Source organism: Argiope bruennichi, chromosome 2 (assembly GCF_947563725.1).
Source record: "Argiope bruennichi chromosome 2, qqArgBrue1.1, whole genome shotgun sequence".
Lineage (NCBI taxonomy): Eukaryota > Metazoa > Arthropoda > Arachnida > Araneae > Araneidae > Argiope > Argiope bruennichi.
This window is the reverse complement of record NC_079152.1, coordinates 135701032-135727578: the sequence shown is the minus strand read 5'-3', so window position 1 is coordinate 135727578 and position 26547 is coordinate 135701032. Positions and strand designations below refer to the sequence as shown.

The 26547-nt window shown below is 27.0% G+C and overlaps 1 protein-coding gene across 2 annotated transcripts; it reads right to left on the bottom strand.

The window, feature by feature from the left end:
- Positions 1-2636: 2636 nt before the first annotated feature.
- Positions 2637-26520, bottom strand: LOC129961929 (uncharacterized). Of its 2 annotated transcripts, none has more exons than XM_056075568.1 (7): positions 26391-26520; positions 19100-20710; positions 9680-10288; positions 5922-6055; positions 4969-5105; positions 4202-4259; positions 2637-2961 (listed from the first exon to the last, which is right to left on the bottom strand). In XM_056075568.1, exons 1-7 carry the CDS (start codon positions 26395-26397, stop codon positions 2776-2778), a joined length of 2742 nt encoding a protein of 913 aa, XP_055931543.1. In that variant the 5' UTR covers positions 26398-26520; the 3' UTR covers positions 2637-2775. The 2 variants fall into 2 exon arrangements, with proteins under 2 accessions (XP_055931543.1, XP_055931541.1); XM_056075566.1 differs by having other exon boundaries at positions 26292-26514.
- Positions 26521-26547: the final 27 nt, after the last annotated feature.

The window sequence follows — 26547 nt, the reverse complement described above, 5'->3', positions numbered from 1 at the left end:
CCTAGTATTAAGATGCTGTGGATGCAACAGCCAAACATTAAATTTCAGATAATTCTTGAGATTAAATTATAATAACTAAAACCTACAGTTGCAGATGGGAAGAAAGAAAAAATCTATTACTATTTACAAAGAGACGATAGATGGAAAAGAAGCATACATATCATGCATCAGATGATATCCAATCACATTAAGATATGCCAAAACAAAGTACATAGTTGCATCATACATTGGGTAAAGTAATAGAACAAATGAAAATAATTGAAGAATAAATTATAAATCTGAACGATTTTATCTAATTATTTTCTTGCTTTAAAATGAGGAACTATAAAAGGAAATCTGAATAGGCTTCAAAAGGTCAACATGTATGTAAGTTAGCTACAATCAAAGTTTTATTTGTATTTCCAATACTTTGTATATATTATATATATATATCTGTGTGTGTGTTGAGATTCGATATTTGTCATGTCTCTGCAAATATATTAAAAAAAAAAAAAATCCTATTTCCAGGGGTGTTTGTGGGACCCCAAAAAATCCCCGGAAACTTTTACGGACTTACTACCGACATTTTGCAGTTTCGAGAAAGGGGGGGGGGGAGAAATGAAAAATTACGATTATTAAGTATTGAATGACCTAATTATAAAAGTTCAATGAATTACTTTTTTTGCAAAATTAATAACCATTAATTTTGCAAAATTAAGACCTTTGAACCCAGGTCACGTGACCGCACATCTGGTCGAACAAAGTCTCTCCCTTTTTTTTCTGCCGCGCCTACTTGCCGAAAAGAATCCAGAAGAGAATGTCCGAGAACCGGGGGAATGAGTCATAACTCGCAATAAGGAAAGAACAAAAAAGAAGTTTTTTCCCCCTTTTCACGCATTATCACTGCCTTTGGAGAAAGAAAGGAAAAGTTTTCACCACATACACTGACCTTGCGTTTTCTGCTTTCAAAGCAAACAAAATTACCCAGATCAAAATAAATAATTCATTATTATTCCTACTTCCTTTTGAACGACGATCCCCGGAATTTCCGGGGATCGAAGTTCAAAATCCCCGGAATTCCGGGGTTTCCCCGGAGCACAAACACCCCTGTATTTCTATTGAATATGCTAGACCAAGGTTAGTATTTACATCAGCAGAAGAATAGAAAATATCTTATTTGACTGAAATGTACAGATATTTACTTCATATTGTTTCCAATGAAAGTACGAATGCTGGCTTATCAGTTTTGTAAGCATTGGCATTCAAAATATGTCTCCCTCCTGGTATGGAAGTAAATGGCTGATCAATTCTGATAATAAAAAATGGATGTAATACTATATGTGAAAGATATCTATCATTGGTTTGTTTCAATTGTAATGCTGTTACAGATTGACTTTTATGTTGATTGTTAAATAATTTTATTTTTTTGCTATAAACCACTTAATATCATTCATTATCACTATGCCAAATAATAACAATTAGCAGACATCTTTTTTTTTAATTTTAATTAATAAAGTGAATGTAAAAAAATATCTTCAAATATTATTGCTACAACTCGTCTTATGCCTAGGGCAGTTTGTAAGTTGTAAAACTGATTGTTTTGAAATAATATTTGTTCAAAAAGATCATTAAAATGGATAAATGTTTTTTTTTTTATGTATATGCGGAATGAATAATTATACAAAAAAAATATTTATAAGTAATTAATTTTTAATTTTTTCAAAAATAGAAACATTTTTCCAAATATTGTTACAGCTAGTCCCCTATACACAATTAGACATAAACTGCATGAATTGTAAAAAATGAAACTTTATACTATTGAAATACTTAATTAAATAAACAACAAAATGACAAATAGCTGTAAAAATACTCAAAAAATATTTCACTTTATCACTTTTTATATATTTATTATATTACTACAAAACATTCTAATAGCTCATCTCTCCCATACCTTAAAAATATACAACAAGCACATTTAGTTACTACCAAATCTAATAACCAATTAGTTTTTTTATATTTTATTGGAAACATATTTTCATTCATGTTACATTTCTTGGAATGTACTCAATTGCATTAATTTTTTTCCAATTATATTACACATACGGGGAAAAAATTATTCGACTGTGATACAAATTAAGTAAACATTCTGAATTTTTCAAAATATGCAAATTGTAACATGGAATAGGATACTACATATGAAGTGATAGTTTATTTACATACTATTTAATGTATTTATACAAAACTTCATTACATGGCTAAGAATTTCCAATCCAATTTGCAAAGTAACACGCAAAAAAGTTTATCCAAAATCCAATAAAAAATATATGCTTCAGTACTATATAAAAATAGTACAAAGTTTGAATAGTAACAATAATGTAAGTATAGAAATATTTACAGATGAAAAGTAATACAATATAAGTAAAAATATTGATTATAAAGTTTATTAATATTTTCAATGAAAATAAGTTCTAGATGTTTAAAAAGTCTTTGATATAAAGTAAAATCAAATTTACATAAAAAAAAAAGAATTACAATGGGAATTATTATATGTTAGTGTTTTCCAGCCAAAGAAAGTTTACTTTTTATTTTCAGGCAAAAATTCCAAATGGCAGTTTATGAATTTTCAGAAAATAACTTAATTCAAAAAGAAACTCCAATTTCAAAACATAAAGCAGAATTTATTAACAGTTTTACTTATTACTTATATGGGGCTGTTGAATAATGAAATTATCTTAATACAGTAATAATGAAACAAATTGTATGAAAGTTTTAGAAAAATGAATATGTTCAACAATGTCAGTTTGATGCATCACTGAAATAAGAATCTTCCTCTTCATCATTAACTTCTGCGTTACTTTCTAGATTCTTTTGCACTTCAATAAGCTTATTCACAGCTTCCTCAAAATCCAATTTCTTTTTTTCAGGGATGTCCTGAACTGTTTTCTTTTTGTTCATATCAGTTTTCTTTCCAGAGGAAGATGGCTAAGAAATTATGCATACATTTAAATAATAATTCCAACACATATTAATTGTCAAACTTTAACATCACATTAGAGTAAAATATTTTATTATCTTATATTAAGCAATATCAAATATATATATATATATGTGTGTGTGTGTGTGTGTGTGTGTGTACTGAAATTAAATTCTTGTTCTTCAATTATGCAGTACAATTTTTTAAAAATTAGAACACATAATTTTAAAATCAAAGCATACAGCATTATTTTTATCATTAACACTTAATATGCACAAATAAGTCATGAATAGCTCAAGTACAATAACGGTGAATAATTATATATATAACTTAAAGTGATCATAAGCCACATTACAAAAAGTTTAAAAATAATCTTTTATACATTCATACTCTTAAATCAGATTTTTTTACCTTCTAGTACAAGCCAGTATTAAATAAATATTTGTTATGTACCCAGTGCAGCTTAAAAAAACAATTTTAACATTTACTTTTTTAAAAAATGTAAAAGATTTTGGGACACATTTTATAATATATAACTTAATTACAAGGAACATTAAATCATGTGCATTGTGCAGTATTAACATATATACTTGTAAAATGAAAAACTAATTTTTTTGCAAAAATAAAATTTGCTTTACAATAAGCTGATTATATTGTTGATTGATAAATAATTAAAATATAATAGATTAGAGACAGAGTTGTAGTCAAATTGTATTTATTGTAAGACACCCACTTGCAATATTTCAGCTAATTTGTTATTATATACTAGAGAATTATTTCTTAACTAAGCTGGGTAATTTTAAATCAAGTAATTAAAAGTCTACTGTACATTAGGAAGTTATAAATTTCAACAATTCTTTGAATTAAAAACTTTTTAAATTTTTCTATAATGAATTTGATACTCAAAAAATGTAATTAAAATTTCATAGCTTTCATCTTTATGACCATACTGTTGATCTTTCAAAGGTTAGCTCATGCTTTTATAATTGTATCAAATGGCAGGTCAACATGTTAATCAAACAAAAATAATAAGGACACTTATATATTAACAACATGCTATTGGTGAATGTAATTATTAATCATATGTGATTATGAAAGTACCTATTAGAATGATAACTTAAGAGATTTTTTTGGGGATAATCACTTGCATGGCGCTAATTATACAAGTACCAAATATGGGTAGATAATCCTTTTAATGGAACTGCCAATAACCCAGGGGACTTAATTAAAAAATTAAGGTGTCCTTACCCCATCTCCACTTTTCCTCTTCTTGTTTCGCCTGTACAGATATTCTTCAGCAGTTTTCCTAAAATACCAATTAAACATTATTTAAAGGGAAGAATACAGAAAGTACTTATGTATATCTATAGAATAAATTTAATTTATCCAAGCTTTTAAAAATATTTTTTCTTTCTTCAATTTAAAGGAAAAACTATTATTTTAACTTCCGAATTGCACAAATTGTTTGCCACTAGCATTTTTCTCAAATATCATTGCTTGGAACTACTTAAAATAATACATGAACAGTAAATTCAACTTTCATTGGTAAAGAAGCTTCAAGTTTAAAATTTTGATTTCTCGATTTTCATCATTACTCAATTCCTTTGGGATGGCTCTACACTTACATCGTCTTTTCTTTTCCTCCTCAACCTTGTTTACATTTATAAATACAGGATGACTGCTAAATTAATGGGGAAAAAATTCAAGACTTTATTCTTTTTCTCAATTCTAAGCTACAAAAATAATTTAAAAACTAGTAGTAATAATATAATGTTACTGAAATTACATTTTAAAAGTCCAAAATTCTCTATTTAAATAATTAACAAATACAATAATTGATGCTTAAGATATTGGTCAAGGTCACCATTATTATTTTATTTTTTTTCCCATTCTGTGACGAAGGAAGAGACTTTTTGGTAAAAAAAATAAGATTAATATGTTGAAAATATGTATATTAAATGAAAAAGTTAAAATTGAATTGCAAATAATAATAACAGGCCAATTAAAATAAGCACCTGGCCTGCAACAATTCTGTTGGACTAATGCAATCCTTAAAGCGAGGAGTCTTTTTTGGTAGGGCAGGAGTCAAAATGCATTCGAACTTTGGAGTTGCAATGTTTACTGATGAGCTACCATCCGATTCATCACCAAACTGAAATTTTAAAAGATTTATATAAAAATAGACATCAAATCTATTCAATAAATATCATGTAACAGAAAATAATAAGATATACTATGTTTAAAATACAGAGTGTTCATAAATGAATACTTTAAGTTTATAGGGGAAAAAGGAAACAAAATAATATTATTGTTTACTAGAAATCAAAAATAAAAGTTCAAAGCTATATTCAACATAGTTATAAATTGTTAATATGATCAAGTGTTCATTCCACTGCTATCAGCTGATGTAGATAAACTTTAGATATGTATATTACAGCTATTCAAAGCATCACACCATCAGAGGTGCTTAAAAAAGTCTGGGATCCTCAATACCTTTTGTGTTTGAGTTTTACATTGAATATAAAAGTGTGTTAAATTTAAGCTTTTTCTTTATTTCCAATGACCAATAATGTTACATTTCCATTTTGTTTTCTTTTAATAGCTTTGCAAAGTAGGGATATTCATTTATTTATATCTTGTAGTTTAAAAAAAATTTAATTATCTCATAATACATAAAATAATTACTTGCCATTTTATAAAAAAAATTAAACTTTATCAATTGTGATAGTAGAGATTATCTTGATAATTTACACATTTATGAATTTAAATAATTCATTTTCAATCTGTAATTTATTTAATTCATAGCAAAATGAACAAACAACTAAAAATATATCAATCAAATATATCAAAAATCTATGCTAAAGAGAGTTTAAAAGAACAATAAAAAATATCATACTCCCAATTTCATTTAAATTGACCATACATAATAAAATTTAGAATGAACAAATGCATCTGAATTCATAATTACATGAAAAGACTTGTTATGATTGAAGCTGTGATTCTCATATAAGTCATCTTCATAACATTCATTCTTTTCTTTCAAATTATTGAGCAGCCATCTTTTACGCTTTAGAGTCCCTTTACCAGGTATATCTTTGAGACCTATGAATGAAAATAACACACCAATTTAATATTATTAAAACTGAATAGCAATAGAAATTATTAATCATTTATTTAAATTTCAATTATAAAGAGGTATTCAAATAAGAATGTGTTCTATTTTAGTGCAGCTTCATTTCCCACCCCTACCCCTTTCTTGAAATATCTATTATTATTAAGTTGAATGTGTGTTTGAGACAGTTAATGCACTACATGTTAGACCAGAAGTGAGCAGTCTTTTCCAGGGTATGGGCTACTTCTAATTTTTTCAAGGTATTATGGTCATAGGTCTACAATAATTATTGTAACTTAATAAACATAGAATATGTACATACCTACAAACATAATAATAATAGCAAGATACAAAATATAATATTAATAGCCACAAGTATAATAATATCAAATAATGAATTTAATATCAAACAATTTAAAATACATTAAAAAATAAATCATTTTGATCTAAAGTTAGTTCTTGTAGTTATAGTTAGTAGAAGGCTGTCCGCCAATCTTGAGTATATCAGTATATAATTACTAACTGCTAATCATGCACTGGATTCTAAGTGGTCTTCCGTGAGACAAGATGTTGTCTTAAATACATTCTTAGTTGAAAATGAAGATTCACACAGGGGGACAGAGCCAAAAGACGATGTTAAATGATATGCAACTTATTTTAAATTAGGATACTTTACATCATCCTTTAAATTCCAAAAGTTCTGATCTAAATGCTTTTAAAATTATGTCATTTTGAATAAGAAAAACTTTGTTTTCCCCAAGAGATAAAGAGGATATTATGTTCCATAAATATGTTTCTTTTAGTATGAACGTTTTAGGTCTTAGTCAAGGCAGTCACCCAAAATGTCTTAGTGGTCGATCGCGATCGACTTAATACCCAATCCTGTACTAGATCATTTGATATAGAGGTACCAAACTTCACATATATTTTGGAAAATGGAATTCCACATCTTGGTGTAGTTACTTTGAAATTTTAATAAATTTTTTTTTTTTAATTTGGCATTTTCCGGCAATAAAATCCAAAAATATCGCATTACAAAAATAATTTTTATATCATCCTAAAATTTAAAAAATTATCCTTCTAATGAAAGCAATTTTTTAACATACACATTACGTAATTTTAAATGATTTTTTAAAAAATTTTTGATATTTTTCAACAACTTATATTATACAAAATAAAAATAAAATTTAACCTGTATGGGCATGCAATGCATGCATCGGAAAAATTAAATTTTATCAATATGTTGCCACCATATACATAAAATATCAAATTATAAGATTAAATTAACTCTTGCTGCAAACTAAATCTAGAAAAGGGTAATTTTCAGCATGTGTCTGTAAGAAATAAAACATGATATTTACTAGAAAGATAAATACAAAAAAGAGAGAGAGAAAACAATTAAAATGCCTATATTATAAAATCAATAATTTTACAGTATTTAAGGAAAATGTGGTACATACACATAGAGGATATTCCCACCTATCGGGTTCCAAAACCTAATTCTTAAACAGTTAATATCAGACATAAAAATCTAATAAAAAATAGCCTAAATGAAGTAAAGAATTTAAATTTGTACAGTTTAAGTCAATAAAGGTTTCGATGAATAACAATTTTTAACTTTCATACAGACACTTATTCCTATGATTCTATTTGAGACATTAACATTTCAAAGGTTCACTCTATCATAACTAAAACTTAATGAGTCATAAAATCTGAATATTACTGTCATAAAAACGAGCGATTTTTGGTCCGTCCAATGAATGCTCTCAATGATATACCAATCAGTGCCCAGAATTTTCCTAAGAATGATTAGCCTAAAATCATGAAATTGTTGACTGTCTTTAAATAGTAATATTCAAAACCTCATAGTTTGGTCACAGAAGTGTTAAGAATATTTCATTGTGCATAAGATTCCTTAGGACCAAGGGACTGTATAAAATGTACTTTGCAATTTTCTTAGAAGTACATTTATAGACTGAAGTAAAATAAAACATTATTTACATCATTTAAGTTCTTTTGAAAATAAAACTATAAACCCAATTCTATAATAAATCAGAGAAATTTTTATTGAATTAATTTTTCGACATATTACGTAAATTATAAAACATATTCTATAATACAAATAAGACTTCAATGATGAACAATTCTGTTTGTGATACTCATATTTTGAAAAGTAGTACATCAGTTCCAGAAAAGTTTTTGTATTAATTAATGAATCACTTCTGTTTCAACTTAAATTGCAAATTTTACAGAAACTGACAGAAAATTGGAGAGATATATGAACAAAAAAAGCATAAAATTTCTATAATAGTATCAATAATACGATTATCAAAATTTGATGCTTATAAACAATTTGTTAAAGAAGCTATTAAGGTAATAAGTTATATGAAATATTTAATTGAAATTTTAGCAAGCATTATTCTTGATGATCAGATGGTCACCAAAGGTGGTTAGTACTTTATAAAAATTTGCTGATCAATATTTCTTGCTGTTGGTTATTAATCTAATCAAAAATTACAAACCCTTACATTAATACTGTAAAGGTTTGGAAAAAGCTGTGAAAGATCAAATGCAATCTGAACGATTATAATATTTTCGCTTTGAGTACTTCATATACAAAAAAGAAAACTTAATAGTCAAGTTTCTTCAAATGCTTTTATTTCCTATTATTAATTTCCTAGTTGAAATTGGAAATTATCTTTTCTTTATATGAAAATGCTACTGTATTATAATAAAGACGCTGATAAAATGATTTGAAAGATTCATTAAGACTCTGAATCTTTAATTATTCTGACAATAATACAATTTATTTGGATTATTAAACTGCAACCATTATGATATGGACAGTAGATAAATTTACTATTAATGAGAGAAAATAAGAATTATAACCTCACAAGTGTTCTCTAAGGACCACTAATCTTCTAAATACTTGAACAATAGAGAAAATATTTTTTTTACTTAAATTATCCTCTTTAAAGTACATCTTACATTTTCATAGAGCTAAAATTTGAATTTGAGGAGATATAAACCTCTTACTCCAATTTAAAGGAACTAAAAGTATATAAATCTTTTAACCTAATTTAAAGGTACTAACAGTACATTGAATCTAAAAGTAATGTTATATTAATTATATAACAATATTATGATGTCTGAGTCAGTAAAACTGTTGTAAAGAAAAAATTTTTATTCAAAATCAGAATGTAAAATATATGTTTAATAATTTGCTTCTTAAGTAATTCAAAATAGGAAGATTTTTTCCCAAAATAAATAAAAATGGAAATAAACATTACCAGTGAGAAATTAAATAATATTCAATACATCACAAATCACACACATTTTTTTTTTCTAAGAATGTAACTTAGTGGAAATCTTACTTTCTGTTCACAAATAAACACGAGATAAATCAGATATACTTATAGAATTCATTTATTTAACATAAACAAGCTTTAAGTTAATTAATAAACTGCATTGTAGTTCATCACAAAAAATAAGTACCTCTCTTTAAATAAAAATTTTAAAACAAAAAAAAAAACAAAAAAAATAATAAATATATAAAAATTTTAATAAAGTTCAACAAAATGATTAGCATTTCCTTAAGAAATGTATTTACTAACCATCTTTTGCAGATATTTTGCTACATAGTTCATGTCCAAGTGACCATGAAATAATTTTCTTTTTGTCTGTGAAAGGTGACAAAATGTTTATGACTCGTCTTTCATCATCATTTTGAGAACATGAAGCATTTTCATCATATGTCAAATTATCAATAGGTAGTTGAGAAATGTCTTGCACTGTTGAAACGCTTAAATTTGACCCAGTGTTTTGGGTAAACCAAACTGGTGCAAGAGTTTTTATCGATCTCTGTTCTCGATAAGCAGAAGGTACAGATTTTGCTCTTCTGTGTTTTGTTCCATATAAATTGTCAGTTAAACAATCCTCCTTAATTGGAAGACTACTACTTAAATTCACTTCAATGTTATTTTTTGTTTCAGTAAAATACATTTCGACTAACTTTTTTCGCACTTTTTTTCCAATAGATTTTTTAGACTTTTTTATACAGAAATTATCAACATTGTTTTGAATTGTCAGTCCAGGCATAAGAGAACCATCACTATTTTGACTATTTTTCAGTTTTGTTACATCAGTTTTGACTGGGCACATACTTTTCTGCATGCTTCTGTACTTTGAAGAGCTGGCGGAATTATCCACACAAACATTATCACCTAATAGAATTTGAAAATTCATATTGTTGAAATGCGAGCATAAAAATAAATTTAAAACATATTATAATAAAATTTAACAATTCAAATAACCAAGAACTAATTTAAAAAAACTACATGAAATCTATTTAATCCATCCTTAGTACAAAGTTATATAAAACTAACCACCTTTTTGACTACCTAGTTACCTAACATATTAAAAGTGCCAATTAACTTTTAAGTTTTATCTGGTTATTTAATTTTTTTGTAAGCTAAAAGAAGGCGATGTTGGGTTGAAAGAAGGAGGGGGGGACCATGTAATGGAAATATAATAATACTCTTAGAGTTTCAGTGCAAAAACGAAATGAAAATGCACTGAATCTTTAGCAATTAATGAAGCTAAAAGATTTAAACCTGTCCTACAACGGTTAAAGAAGTATTGGAAGAATGATTCTAAAAATTTAGATCTAATAAAAATTATTTTCATCTTAATTGTATGTAGTTCTAATTAAAATTACAATAATTGCATATAGTAAAGTATAGAGAATAATTTAGCTTATGATTAAAGATTTTAAAAAATACAAATACTTAAGAAAGACTAACTAGCAATAGATGAAAAGATAAGTTCTTAATATTAGCTAAAAAAGGGAATCTATCAATGCTAATAGTAGCAGTATATTTTTATAAAACACTGAATCTTTCAATAGAAAAACATGTAATTAACAAAAGTTGCATACTTTGAATAATGGTGGGAAAAAAATCATTGGTCTAAAAATAAAATGACACAGCAATTAAACAACATTTACACTTTATTCCTACAAAATAAAGTAGTATTCCAAATTATAATTTATGTTAATTTTTTTAAGTTGTAAAAATTTAGACTATATATATATATATATATATATATATATATATATATATATAATGCTAATGTACACAGAATAGAAATTGCCCTTATTACCTAATGGCAGCAGTGAAATGTAAACAAGTTATTATACTGTGTGTCCACAAGGAGAACACTTTCTGCCAAATGTCTATGTTTACAGCAGTCTCTAAAGAAACAGGTCACTGTAGAAATAGTTCATTTTGGCAGATAGATATTCATTCAAGTTTCTTACATTTGTAAGTTTAACGCCAAATTGATGATATTTGGTATCATTACATTTAATTTTTAAATACAAATTCAAAATATAATTGACTAAATTAAAATTATAGGAATACTCGAAATCTTAAAAATATCTGATATTCATGTAATATTCCTGAGTATATAATTCCTGTAATCTGTAATATTCTTCATATTATTATATTGTTGGATAAATATTTTTAAAAATTATTTATCAACAATTGCATATGTTCACTGAATTCCAGAAAAGAAATAAAATTGCATTAAACTCTTAATATTTTCAGATAATGCAATAGAATCGGTATTTTTAATTTCAAATTAATTGTTTTTTCTTTTAAATGTATTAGTTCAATCTCTTATAATTACTTTTTACACTGAAAGCAAAAGCTTAAATCAGTGCCCCCCCCTCCCATTTTTTAAAAATCTTAATAATAATTGTCATAGAAGATATCAAAATATTCAAAAAAAATTAATAACATGGCCCACACTATGCTATCCTTCTTTTTAGAACAATGAGGATAAATAAATCAATCAATCAGTGCCCCCCCTCCCATTTTTTAAAAATCTTAATAATAATTGTCATAGAAGATATCAAAATATTCAAAAAAAATTAATAACATGGCCCACACTATGCTATCCTTCTTTTTAGAACAATGAGGATAAATAAATCAACGGACAGAATTTTATAAGTGATTATTTATTTTCATTCATCCCAATACCTCTTATAATTCTCTATCTAAAAGATTAATCACTTTCAAAAACAAGTAATTGTAAATGATTAATTTTTCATAACAAATATTGTTACTGGAAGACAAATTAGATGTTAAATTAAGAAGGGCTTCAGACAATTTTCTACTCATAAAATTACAGATATTGATTAGTGTTATCACTCAAATCTGATAAAAATATTTCCTGTATATATATATATATATACACAATATAACAGTAAATGCGCAAAAGCACTCAAGTGCTAGTTATAACGGAATAACAATACTCCATAGTTTTAATGAATAGGAAAAGCAAGATTATTCAATAAATGTGGATTTAAACAAGATGCAGTTTTTAAAACAGTAAATTTTACACAAAAGTTCTTCTTTGACTTTTTCTTTTTTTTCTCATTTAAAATTTGCAGTTGGCCTATTTATACTAATTTGTAAAAGTAATTGTATGCCAAAACTTGATGTAACTTCTTTAAAATTCTCAAACATTTCTTGAGCAGTGGTATGCCTTAAAAATAATGAATTTCAGTACCTTCTCGAGACTTTACTGCCCGATTCCCACCAGTGTCATACAAAAACTACCATTTGGAATTTGTGAAATGCAGTTCAAAGCTTTGTCACAGCATATTAAAAAAAAATAATAATAATTTGTAATGATATTGTTGAAAAAATGGAACTACAGGGTGGGCAGAATTTCTGCTGTTTCAATTTTCCTGATATTTTCAGGTTTTTTTCTGAAATTTCCCCAACATTTTTCAAATGTTTCTAGTATCTGCAGAATAATATTGCTGTAATTTACCCTCTTTAACTATTGCACAATCTGTTATTAACTTTATTTGAAAAATGATTTTACTCTTTTAGCTAAAATAAATATAAAATAAAATTTAATTCTAAGGCGGAAGGGGAAAAAAAACCCCACATTTTCACTTACTGAATTTCAGATAAGCTTTAGTTAAGTAAAACACTTCCTTTTTTTCTTTTTGCAAATATATTAACCAACACTAGAAGATACATGCTCATCTAGAAACTTTTCGCCAACCAATCATATCTCAGAACTGTCAAATAGTCAAATTTACTTAAGAAAAATCCAGTACAAAAACATATCCATATTGACAGAGTGCTTAAGAATGAAGCTTATAATGTATCAAAGAAATTAATTTCTGGTGTTTAATATTATTTTTAAATTATACAGCATTTTATTGAATATATAGGAAATTTTAAAAGAACACAAAATAAAAAATGTCAAAAAAAAATATTAGCAATAACATCCATTTTATGTCATCCAAAGTATCCAATCATATGAAAAGTTTACAATGTTACCACTCAAAACAGGAAGAAAAAAAAATTCCCTATGCTTGCCCTGTATGTATATTCAAGATACAATGAAAATGCACAAACTGCATTTGTGCTAGTTATAATGCAATATGATTTTAAGGAGTGGAAAAAGCAAGGAAAGGAAGCAACATTATTCGAAAGAATAGCATATTAAGACAAATTTACATACAGAAAAAAAAAAAAAATTTATCTTTATTTATTATCAAGAATTTATTAAGACAAAATGTATATATTGGGGGGATTTTTATTCTCATACTTTTTAATTGTAGGTCACAGAAGATTAAGGTCTTGGGTGAAATAAAACACAAAACATTTTTGTTATCCGATACAAATCCTTTAAAGACTATTTAAGAAAAAACATTACAAACCAAGATTACTTTTTTATTTATTTATTCATTTTTGCCCATTCATGTATATGAGTATCAACTTCTGCAGACTTTTCAAGCATCAGTTTCTAATCCATAAAAAATAATATACAACATTTTTGTACAGCCTAATGTACATTTTTTAGCTGTTTCACTTTCAATGAACATAAGTGAAAACATTTCCACTATATCATTGACTGCATTAAAAGACGAATGTGATGCAATAAATTTTAATGCATCAGATTTGTCACATAACGCATAACCATAAAAATTCAACTTTAAATTATTTTTCTTGAATTACAAAGTTTGAAATCAGTTTATTGTTGGCCATTAAATTTGATGTTTTTGGATTTGAAATGTTATCTTTTCCTGTATTCCTTTTAGATATTGTTCAACAATTATGACAAAAATACCTAAGAAATTTAAAATTCCCTGCATTTTCCCCATTTTTAGGAAAGTTTCCAAATTTCTCAGCATTTTCTGTTTTTTTTTATCACTGAAATCAAAATTAGACTGATCAATGTAGTAAAAAAGGGGAGCAAGCAGAAAAATGGGGTTAGCTTTCGCAATTACACAGCTGTTTCATTTTTGGTACTATGGCCTTTTATTCTTGCAATGTTCAGAGATCAGCATTTTTTAAATGGAAAAAAGAAAGAAAGAAATTAAGGAATTTAATATACACTATGTTTTTTTTTTCAATTTCTTGTATTTTACTGGTGCCTGATTGACATATCAGGTTATCATATTTTACTGGTGCCTGATATCAGACAATATATTTCAATAAATAGAAATTCAAAAAAAAAAAAAAAAAAAAAAAATCTCTATCCCATTAAATAGGAAAATGTTGTATAACTGAATTCTGAAAAAAGTCAATTTAAAAATCCAATAAATACTTTAACAGAGTGGCAAACCATTAATATAGTCTTTAATCTTCTAAAGAACATTGATAAAGAAATATTATAAATAATATGTTTTATACAGTTTTATTCTCCTATTCTGAACTTTCAACACATTGGTCATACATTTTTAAGATGAAATAAAAAAAATTTTTATTCCCCACAAAAAATAAATAAATAAATAAAGGAATTCAGATATGCGATAGTGACTACAGAACTGGAGATGAAAAGCTTAAAACAATATCTAACTTTCAGTTACAATAATACCAAATATCTTCTTTTGATATTGTTATAAGCAAATGCTAAAAGATTTTGCTATCTTTAGATTACTATAAATAGAAAAGATGGCACTGCTTATTATAAAAAAATCTAAGAAACCAAAGTGCTCAAAAATATTAAAATCAAACTATTATCTAATTAAATAAATTAAGGTTTATATGATAATGGGCTTCTTTACAGACTTGTTTTTAAAAAGCTGGGCATCTTTATAAAAAGACAAAAATGAAAAGTCCAACTTTATGTCATAACATACAGTACATATAAAAGAAACCAAATTCTAAGAAAAGATTAAAAATGTACTTTCCCCGAATTGGCAATCTCTAGATCATAATCCGGAACTTAAAAAACATGATACAGGAAATGTCTTGTTAAATTAGTTCTCCAAAATATCAATGGTAGGTAATACGTAAAGAAAAACTAATGTTCCAAGGATAATGAAAAATACTTTTTTTTATGTTAGAATGAAGCAAAAGTAGAATAAAGATTACTAATATTATTAATGATTTTTGGGAAAAGATTCTAAAGAATGAAAACTAAACAGTCATACTAAATGAACAGAAGCATTCTGAGAGCAAATACTACAATAGTGGCTTAAATTGTGGGGGTTTTTGTCAAAAAATATATTTTAGAGATTTAATGGTTCATAATAGCAATAGTATTTTCTATAATACCATTAAACTATATATGATTTTTAAAGATAATTTAAGCACGAATGTACTTATTTTAAACTATTTTTATAGTTATTGCAATATTTTTTTAGTTACTGTAAAATTACCAGAAATAAGACGCATAGGTAAAATCCTAATTTAGCGTGTCCCTTACCTCGCCAAGATGCCAACAGTGCCAGTTGTCATTTAATATGGTTGACCAGATAAACAATTACATGAAAAAATTAGTTAGCTATTATTTTTATTAAATTTTAGAGCTGCATTGATCACTACTACTGTTTTAGGAAAGAAGACTTCTATTTGAACTTCAAAGAGCATGTAATGCCTTTGGCATCTGAAGAAGGTGACAAGTAGAATTTGACCTTTAAAAAAAAAAAAAAAAAAAAAAAACATCCCCTGTTTTTGCCAGCAGCAGGAGCCAGAACTTATTAGCTTTGCTAGTATGTTGAACATAAGGATTAGATAACATAATAATAAGAAGAAGCATTACATAATAATAAGAAGAAGAAACATTACATAATAATAATAAGAAGAATTATGTCCATTGTAGCAAAGCTACTAGGAAAAGATGTTTATCATATGAAATTTTAAATAATTAATGCACTTACTTCATTCAATTAATTGCTCATCCTGAGAGGAAATACATTAATTTCCATAAAGAAATAATGAATTATCAAAGGAATCACCAACTTAAGAAAAGAATTTTTTAAAGTGCAAAAATTCTATGACACTACAAATGTACAGATGTAGTTACAGATTTCAATTAAATTCTTTATTAAGTTATTAAGTAATTTTTACTTTCAGTTTTGATATAATTCCTAAAAAGATGTTTTTAATTAATAAATTAATTGAGTGAGAGTTGCAAAAAACATTATCTTCGTAATTCATATTAAAAATAGTACTAGAATGTTTTAATAACAATAAAAAACTTAATTATAATACATAATTAAATGAAATTCTTTAATCAATATTATTTGTCGATTACTTTTAATTTAACATTTCTCTTAATGTAGTTGTAGTTCATGTACAACTCAAAAAGCATAAAAAAATAGCTAACAAATCAGCATTAGAACTGCTCAAAGATTGCTTGCTTGGGTTACAATATTGGCAACAAACTCAATGGCACACTAAAGTATGGTTCAACAGTCGCATACCTTGCTAAAGTTGATACAAAATAACTTTTCTTCATTTAAATGTAGTCAAGGAACATAGTCATTTAGATAGAAATGTGGCATCTTGTTAACAGTAGCATTTAGCAATTGAAACCATATGTATGAACTGAAGAGGGTTTTTTTTGTGTGTGTATGACTGCTATCAAGTTGCTTTTGCTCTCTATTTGCAATCTCCCATTTTGTGAGCAGACAAATTGGGAAAAAAAAGAAAAAGAAAAGAAATGGTGCCAAAAAAATTAACCGAGCATCCAAAAAATGATGTACATTTTTTCTACTGAATGAACAAAATGTTAATTATAATGAAATTAGGAAACAAATGGTAGAAATCTAATTAAAGGCATTATTTCTAAATTTTTCAAGGAGCATAAGGACACTCAGTCCCAATAAAACCAAATTGGAAAAGCAAGAAAAGGTGCACAATATTAAGTGACAATTGAATAATTAAAAGACTGAGATAGCAGAAAATCACATGGGAACACACAAAGTGAAATGGTGCAGTACAATGTGAGGTTGAGCATAAGAACTATTCAACACTTCCAATAATAAGAATTGCATCCTGTTATAAATACAAGAGTTCCATGAAAAAAAAAATCTTTTAATCTAAAGCAAAGGTTAAAAACATCAAATGGGCACAAATCAATATTAACTAGATAGAAAAACAAGGGATGATATGATCTAGAGAGAAGAAAATAAAAACTTACTATTTGAAAGTGCCATTATAAAATACGTAAAGAGAAATATAAGTGAAAATTCTCATCCTGACTGTATTACACCTACTGTTAAACACCAAATCAGTGTTAGGATCAAGAGATGAATAAGAGCTAGAGACATGGACAGAATTTGTGTGATTAATGGGAATATAAAAGCCCAAACACTTATAAATAGCATACTCATTCTAAAATTGCTGCCTTCTGCACATGATCTTTTCCCAAATAAAGAAGAAATTATACTCCAACAGAATTCGGTTCCATATCATGTTGCTATTATATGCAAAAACTGATTTTAAGACAATCATATTTTACTCCAGGAATTACCTGGAAACAACCAAGATTTTAACCCAACTAGAAATCAACTGAGCAAGTTAAAGAAATATTTTACACTGAAGAAACTTGGCAATAAAATGCAATTAAGTGAAACAAGAATCCAATCAGAATATCACATAATAATAACCAAGGAATAAAAGCATTAGTGAATGCGACAGAATGGTGTTGCAAGGCATAATTGATGTTAAAAGGTTACTCAACTAAATTTTAATAGCTACTATTGTATTTGTATTATTACTTAAAATGTAGCATGAATTTAAATCTGAAATGTGCATAACTGAAGTTATGATTGAAGAAATTCTGAATGACAAGGAGAAAGATTGTGTCAATGATAAACCAAATCAAGAAATTGTTCCCAGATGCATTAAAAAACATCAAAATATTAAAGAATTTCTATCACGTAATGTCAGAAAACTACAGAAAATTTCCTTAAAGGAAATGAATTCCATTCACTTCCATTTAACTAGAATAGAGAAACAGTGTAACAAATAAAATTATTTTTTGGACATCTTGCTAAATCCCTAAAATGAAGATAAATTAAGAGAGATTATTGTACTCGATATAATAGTTTTATTTCAATCAATTGTAAATATCAGATCTAAAATAATTATAATGCATCTAATGATAATTACATATTTTGTTACATAAGAAGGTTGAAATATGTATATATGGTTACTGAAAGAAGGGCTTTTATATGTTATTATTAAAATGTTGCACTTTATACTGGTGTCATTCAATATTTAAAAGTTGTAAATCTTTAAATTTAATATTATTTGAAATTACAAATATAAAAAAATACAAAAAAGATTAAAAAATCTTACTGGAAATTAGAAATATAGTGGATGGCAGTATAGTTAAAGTAAATAATTTTATGACTTTTGAACCCAGATCTGCCAATAACTTATTGAGGGAAAGTCCCCAGAATGATACTCTAATCAGACTGCATCATGCAATATTTTTAAATATATTATTAAAAATGATTACGTATCATTCAAAATTTAACACAAAAAAATTACCCCCTTCTTAACTAATAAAAAAAATATTGCTAACTTCATAGCTAAATAACTAAATTAAATCCTTCGATGTTCTTTTTGCTTTTATTATTATTTTATAAGAAACACTTTAATTTAAAAAGATTATTTCGATAAAAAGATATCTGTTAACACATTTGTATGCACATATGAATTAAATAAGATACAAATATAATTAATTAAAATATAAATATGTCTATCTACCTGCCGATTTTTTTTTCCTAGTATCTTGCAAATCTTCACTTATAATATGAATTTTGGAAGATGAAACTTTCGAGTTTGCTTTTGAAGACTTTGGATATGATTTTGATAAAGTTCTTGAAGATTTAAAAGCAGAAGTGGTAAGGATATCAAAAGGAGTTTTTGAAGACTCTGGATTTGATTTTGATGAATAATTCTTTGATAAATTTCTTATACGTAAAGGCTTAAAAGCAGGTGTTGCAAGGATATCAAGTGGTAAATTCTCAGTTTCGTTTGACAATGGTTTTTTTAGATTTTCTGAATTTTTTTTATGTTGGCTAACTTGCCGTCTTCGTTTTGGCTTTAACTTCTCGTGTGAATTGGCAGGAATGTCCTCATTACATACCTTTGATAAGGTTTTTATACGTATGGGCTTAAAAGCAGGTGTTGCAAGGACATCAAGAGGTAAATTCTCAGTTTCGTTTGATAAAGGCTTTTTCAGATTTCCTGAAATTTTTCGATGTTGGCTAACTTGACGCCTTCGTTTTGGCTTCAACTTCTCATGTGAAATGGTAGGAATCTCCTCATTAGATACTTCAGGCCTACCTCGCTTTCTGCTACAATTCTTATATGATAATAGTTCAGCACTTTTGCTTGATTTGGAAATTTTTTTTATTGTAGAATTTGAATTCATTCTAGATAAAGAAGCACGTGTAGAAAAAGATAATTCTTTATTTAATGGGCTTGGTTCTAATAATCTTGAAGACTTTCTTCTTCCTGAATGTTTTTCTGGGTGAGGAGTCTCAAGGATGGATTGAAATGAATGTGTACACGGAGAGATCTTTGAATCTGCTATCCTCAATTTATTTGATTCCTTTGATAACCTTGCAGATTTTCGATTTTCAGAATGTCTAGATGTGCAAGGAACTTTTTTAATAACTGGAGTTACAGTAACCGATTTAGATACCATTGTGGGTATGGGTTCTTGTGATAATCCCGCAGATTTTTTTATTTCTGAACACTTCAATCTTGCAGATTTTTTTCTATCAGAATGTTTGGATATGTATGTAAAATTTTCAGGATTTTGAGTAAGAACTGATTTTGAACTTGAGTTAGTTACTCGAATTACACTTTTCTTCTGACTATGTTTTCTTTCTTTTGATGATTTTATATCACAGTGACTTAATTCTTTACTTCTCCCTTTTTCTTTAGATGATTTAAATAATTTCAACACTCTTAAGTTTTGTCGATCAGATGTTATTTTACCAACAAGTTTCTTGCAGTTTTTCTTTTCATCAGATGATTCAAGAAAATGATTCTGTGAAGACACTTCATTAATTGGTAAACTAATTTGGGAAACATTTAAAAAAGTCTTTGTTGTTCTTTTTTGTTTACATGTTTTATCTACTTTCTTTCTGGATTCTTGCTGGATGCTTTCTGGATTTGAAGTTTGCTTAAATTTACTTTTCCTGCTTACTTTAGTTTTTTCAGTTGCTTTAAGTAAAGAAGAATTAATACCATGTGTTCTTTTTTTAACTGCTGGTCTTCTTACATTCTTTTTTGAAGACACTTTAATTGATGAAAGGCTGGACTTTCTATGAATTCTTTTGGAAAATCGGATTGGCACTGCATCTCCTAAAAAATATATAAAAAAAATAATATTTAATCAAAGTAGACTATATCCCTAATTAATTTTTCAAATAAAGAACTCTATTTCCCACTTTGTAATTTTTTAGGATATTCCCAGTATCAATAATGAAACCTATGCATCCGTAAATTATACCAACTCATGTCGGTAGTACATAAAAAGCTAGTGAATGATTGTATGATTAACTTATGATTGCCATTATAAACAAGTTTTAATAAATAAAATTTTTATTATATAAATAAAAAAAATCTCTAAATAATTTAGTTACTTTTCAATACACTATGTTTATTCAGGATTATATGCTTAAGAGTAGCAAATACTTAGATTTGCTTAGATTTTCCTATGTTAGTAGTCTTTGGCATCTTTGATTATATTCCTTCTTTAGAGAATTAAATCTAAACATCTTTGGTGATTCGAAGTGAGCTTAATTTTGCTTAACTTCTTTATTTACAACTATACACACTTCTTTTGCGGCTAGTAGTTCATATAATACATGGCTGATTGTGGTATTGCATTGTGGTTGGCTTTGTTAAGCCTTTACAAATTGAAATTGTTTACAGCTTCTGCGGTGGACATAATGCGAGTCAATGTTCTAATGAACCCCCAAAAGACTCCACTGGAAGGACAGGTAAAGTGGTTGCTGTAATTTTAAGATGGCCAAGTTTGGTGTTAGGCTACATTCCCATGAACAATCTTTATATTGTAATCAATCGTATGAAAAAAAAAAATTAAGAAAATATTTTATATTTTTTCCAGTCCTTAAATTTTTAATTTGCATTTCCCTTTATGTTCTTTTCCTCCAATAAACCTTACCTACACTTTTGAAATATTGCTAAGGAGAGACTGAAAAACAGAGGCACATACGTGAATTAAACAATGCTTGAAATCATTCAATGCAGGAACTATTGAAATATACTTTAAAATTCCCTTTTAAAATATAAAAAGCCATATACCCAATACCCAACAACCACATATACCCAAACAAAAATTTATAATGTTCAAAAATAAATGTGATTATTCATAGTTAGGAATGTTATATCACAATAAAATGCTGCACATAAAGTATTCTTTTATCTGAAACAAGAGAAAAATATATTATGTAATGCGATACAAACAATGCATTAAGAATTTCTCTATCCTAAAATGGATTATGATTTATCCAAGCAAGTCAAATAAAAAGCAAACCTTGGAAGAATTAAGTCTAACTATGTATGTATGCTTTCAAAATATTAAAACTAGATAAATTAATATAAAATGATCTGATTTTCTGAAATTTAATTCAGGACATTTGCTGGAGCAAAGGGAATATCACAATAGGAGAAAACATAAATACATGAAATGCTCATAAAAAAGAAGTTTAAAAATATTTTTTAGAACAGGCAAGAAAATATAAAGTACTAATATGGAACTCAAAAATTATTCAAATTAAATCAAGATTGGAGTAATATTCGGATTTGCAGAAATCTGCATAAAGCTAGGAATTGAGTCAAAATCTATACTTTAGAGGGTGGAAATGTTTACTTTAAAGAAAGGTATTTTTTTAAAAGGAAATTGTACTTAAAATAAACTAGATTTTGATATTGTTTCATTATAAATTCCAAGAATATTCCCATAGAAATATATTTTTTATACTGTTTTTTTAAAAAAATTAAATAAAAATTAAATCGTTTCAATGAAGTCAATTTAATTGGTGAAAAATTACTTTAATCTAGATTTAATTACCTTTTACATATATTTCACAATATTTTCATTGTTATGAATGGAACTAAAGTCATTATTTTGTCAAATATTCAACTGTGTGATTTTTTTTCTATCATTGTTGAAAGCTAAAGGAGGATCCTATTTAATATCTATGTAGTTTACAGGACAATGATAAACTGTAGATAACAGACTATGATGTCATAGAAAATAGAAAAATAATATAAGCATATGAAAAATGAACAGAATTTATGGAATCTAGATCTGAAGTTTGTCTAAATGATTTAACTGAAATTAAATATAATCAATAGCTCCAGCAACCCAGCTTGAGATATTGATCCTGGAGCTGCAAATGTGACTAGCAAACAATACAATATATACAAACACACAACCCTATTTAATTTCTAAAACAAACTTCTTTTAATTGGGGAGAAGGCATCACAGCTACCACTCCCATTATTATTCAGATATTTTCTCATTAAATCAATATATTTTTTTTCCCCTACAAAATTTTTGTCAAAATTTTTTTCGGCAATCACTGGCCGAATCTATCAAAAAGGCAAGAAATATGGGGAAAAAAATCAACACAAAGTTGACAAAAGTGCAAATACACTAGACTCGATGGTTCAAAAGGCTTGGCATCACCGACAGAAAATGCTTTTTTATTTCTTCTTTGAAACCAAATATACATATATATATATGAACATTATGACATTGCTTAAAAACATTTAATTCCACCAATCTGGGGCAAAGTTGGATGTTTTGAGACTATGCTTGCACACAGCTAAAACAAACTACATAATTATAATATTAATCAATACCATTATTTCTTTTTAAAAATCATACATATATTATAATCACTAAAATTTAACCATACCCTTAAAATTTATTATTTTCTAATAACTTAACTTACTCTCAAAAACTTATTTTAGCTCCTGAATTATATGCATTTTTGTTTTAGCACTTCCAAGTTTACATGCACCAAAAATGAATGCTATTTCAAGTAAAATCAGGGAATATCCCTTTTGAAACTATAAAAATGCAGAATGAAAATTTTCTTCATCAGTCAGATATTTTTAAGTCTGCAACAAGTTAATTTTATGGGACTTCTGGAACCCTTTTAGCAAAATCAGGATTGATTTTTTTTATCTGCCCAATTCAAATTAAATACTGATTCTGAGCAGCTCATTTTTTTTAATTCTCTAATAAATTCTGAAAAAGCTCATTATTCAAATGATAAACCAAACACTCAATAAACTCACATGTGAGTGACTAAATACCATTGCCATGCACCCGTAGATTGAATGTTGCTAATCCCGCCAGAGAAATGTATTCTAATCTTTCACACAATTACAGAAGTCTTGTGCATGCTCATTAACTGCAATTTGGGAATCTTATTGAAAAAGAATAACTGTCTCACAAATTGAAACTGGACTGATGTATACAGAAAATGAGAGAGAGAGTAGAAAAGGTACGATTTTCCGCATTGCACAATTACGAACGGTATTGTTTTGCTTTTGGAAGCGATATCTATGATCTATAGAGATCGGCATTCTCTAGATGGGGGAAGGGAAAAAAAACTTAAAATTCCCTGTATTTTCCTGGGTTTTATGAAATTTTTCAGATTTCCAGCATTTTTCTGTCGATTTTTAAATTCCCTGTTTTCCAGGTTCTCCTGGTGGCGTGGCAACCCTATTCCAATTATTACCTCCCATCCACTACAAAAGGATCAAAACTACAAAAGGGTTAATATCTAGGTACAAAAGCCAACACAATTCTTTTTTTACCTGACATTCTGAAAGAGATTATATTATTTTCCAAGTATTAACAAAAAAAAGTTGAGTTATATATACTCGCAGTTTTTAAAAGGGGAAATACTGTTGTAGATAGGTGCAACTTAAAAGTGATTAATATTGTATACAAGATTGAAATATATTGAATAATTATTAATTTTGACAGGAATAAAGGCAAATATCATTATAGACAGTATCAATGTTCACTGCATTCACAAACTGACAAACCTCAACTACAAGTGTTGTTGAGACTGAAAAGCAACTTTTCAAGGCAAAACTGGTTATTTTACTAAAATCAAAATTGATTCTACTTTTGTGTTCAAGAAATCACAATACTTTATAAGCATTACAATATTTACTTAAAAAAAAATGTCTTTCAACAGTATTTTTTTTTTACTGTTTTGGAAATGACATTGGCCTATAAAAATGTCACATCTGCAGAAAAGCCTTTCTCAAAATTGCAAATAAAAAAAAATTATTTGGGATTTAGTTCAGGATTTTAAAAAATTACTTGAGATTTAGTCAAAAATTATTTACTGCCTTAAGCATTTCCCTTATTGAAATTAAAGTAATAATAAAAAAATATATATATATTATGAGATTATCAATTTTTTTTAAAAAAAAGAAGCAGTAAGTTATATGTTACTAAGAAAATGAAACAATCACATATTATAATCGTATTCTGGTAAGTTGCATGTCAATTTGAATTTTAGTAATTTATAAAGTAATTAACCATTTTCCTCTTATTTATCAACCAGTTTTAGGCAATTAAAATGTTAAATTGGGAAAAAAAACCAATTTAATTACTTTTTATTTCCACATATTTTTCAAGTCCTTGTTATACTAAATCAGAGCAACATAATAAATAACAAACTGCAGTAAATTATTACTTTGCGATATGAAATTTTTTCCAAGGCCCCTCAAGACCCTTTTGTATCAAACATTAATTTGCTTATGCCAGATCCATGATCCATTACAAATCTTAAAAAGCTCTGTAATGATATCAAACTTTAATCTGCAGTCTTTTCAAACTTTAAATGTTAACACAATCTAATATATATTTTGTCAAATGTTAACACAATCTAATATTTTTTTCAAATTCTGGGTATTATTTCAATACATGATAAATCAAGGCTAAAGAAAAAGTAAAAAAAAAAAAGCCATCAATATTTTGATAAAGAACAAGGAAAGAGTATTATTTTCCAGACATCTGAAAATGAAGTCTGCGGTTTTCCTCAAAATCTTATGGGGTTTTTTTTTTCCCCTTTTCTTTTTAACATTAGCAATAAAATTAAACATCACATATGGGATGATCAGAAATGAAGCAAAATGATCAATTAAGTTATTAGAGCAGATAGTGAAATCTAAATCTCACTAGTACAGCAGTAATATCAGATTGCAATCAAAACCAATAATGCAACTGGCATATCATACTATTGTAGCATTATATACATATTTATTTATATAATAATCTGACTTTTGATAAAAGATATGTTTTTATCAGCTTTTTATTGTTATTATTCAAAATCAACCGAGTAGCAACACAAATAACTAGACATTCTTTTAAAAATGGAGTTTAATAATGAGGAAGTTATTTTGAATACATTTAAAAAATTTGTCCTTATAAATTATGCGAACATTTACATTACAAATATATGTGTTCTTAGGATAATCAAAATTGTTTATTCGGATTAATATTGATGTCCTTAAAAAAATGAAGATATGATATTATCAAATTTATTACATATTGACTATCAATTAACATAATGATGCAAAAGTACCGCTACAAAAAGTACATATATCCTTTAAGCAACTGAACTTCAGTTACACTACGTACATTAAACACAAAAGATTTGTAAATTTACATATTTAAAATTAATTTCAACTTGGTATTAATAGTTACAATGCATACAATTTCTTTGAGGGGATTTCCCGGTATAACGGCATGTATAGCGGAAAAAAACAAAAAATTATTTCAACAGCTTTAAGATTATCCAAGACAATTCATTAAAAATAAAATATGATTAAACGACGACATATAAATAAATATATTTTCCCAGATATTCAAATTACATACTTTCTATCATTAAACGATCCCAATCTCTCTTATCACAGAACGATCCAAAAAATATTGTTCATCTTTGTTAAAGAAAAAAAATAGCAATATAAGTCTTACCAAACATTACAATGCTTTGGAAAAATCTAAAAATTAGTAAAGTGGGACATGTCAATATTATTATAGCATAACTTAATCAAAAGTCAGTTAAACAAGATTCAAAATCGAATACAAAAGAATTGGGAAAAAATGCTCAAAGTGTTGCCAGTTCAGCAGA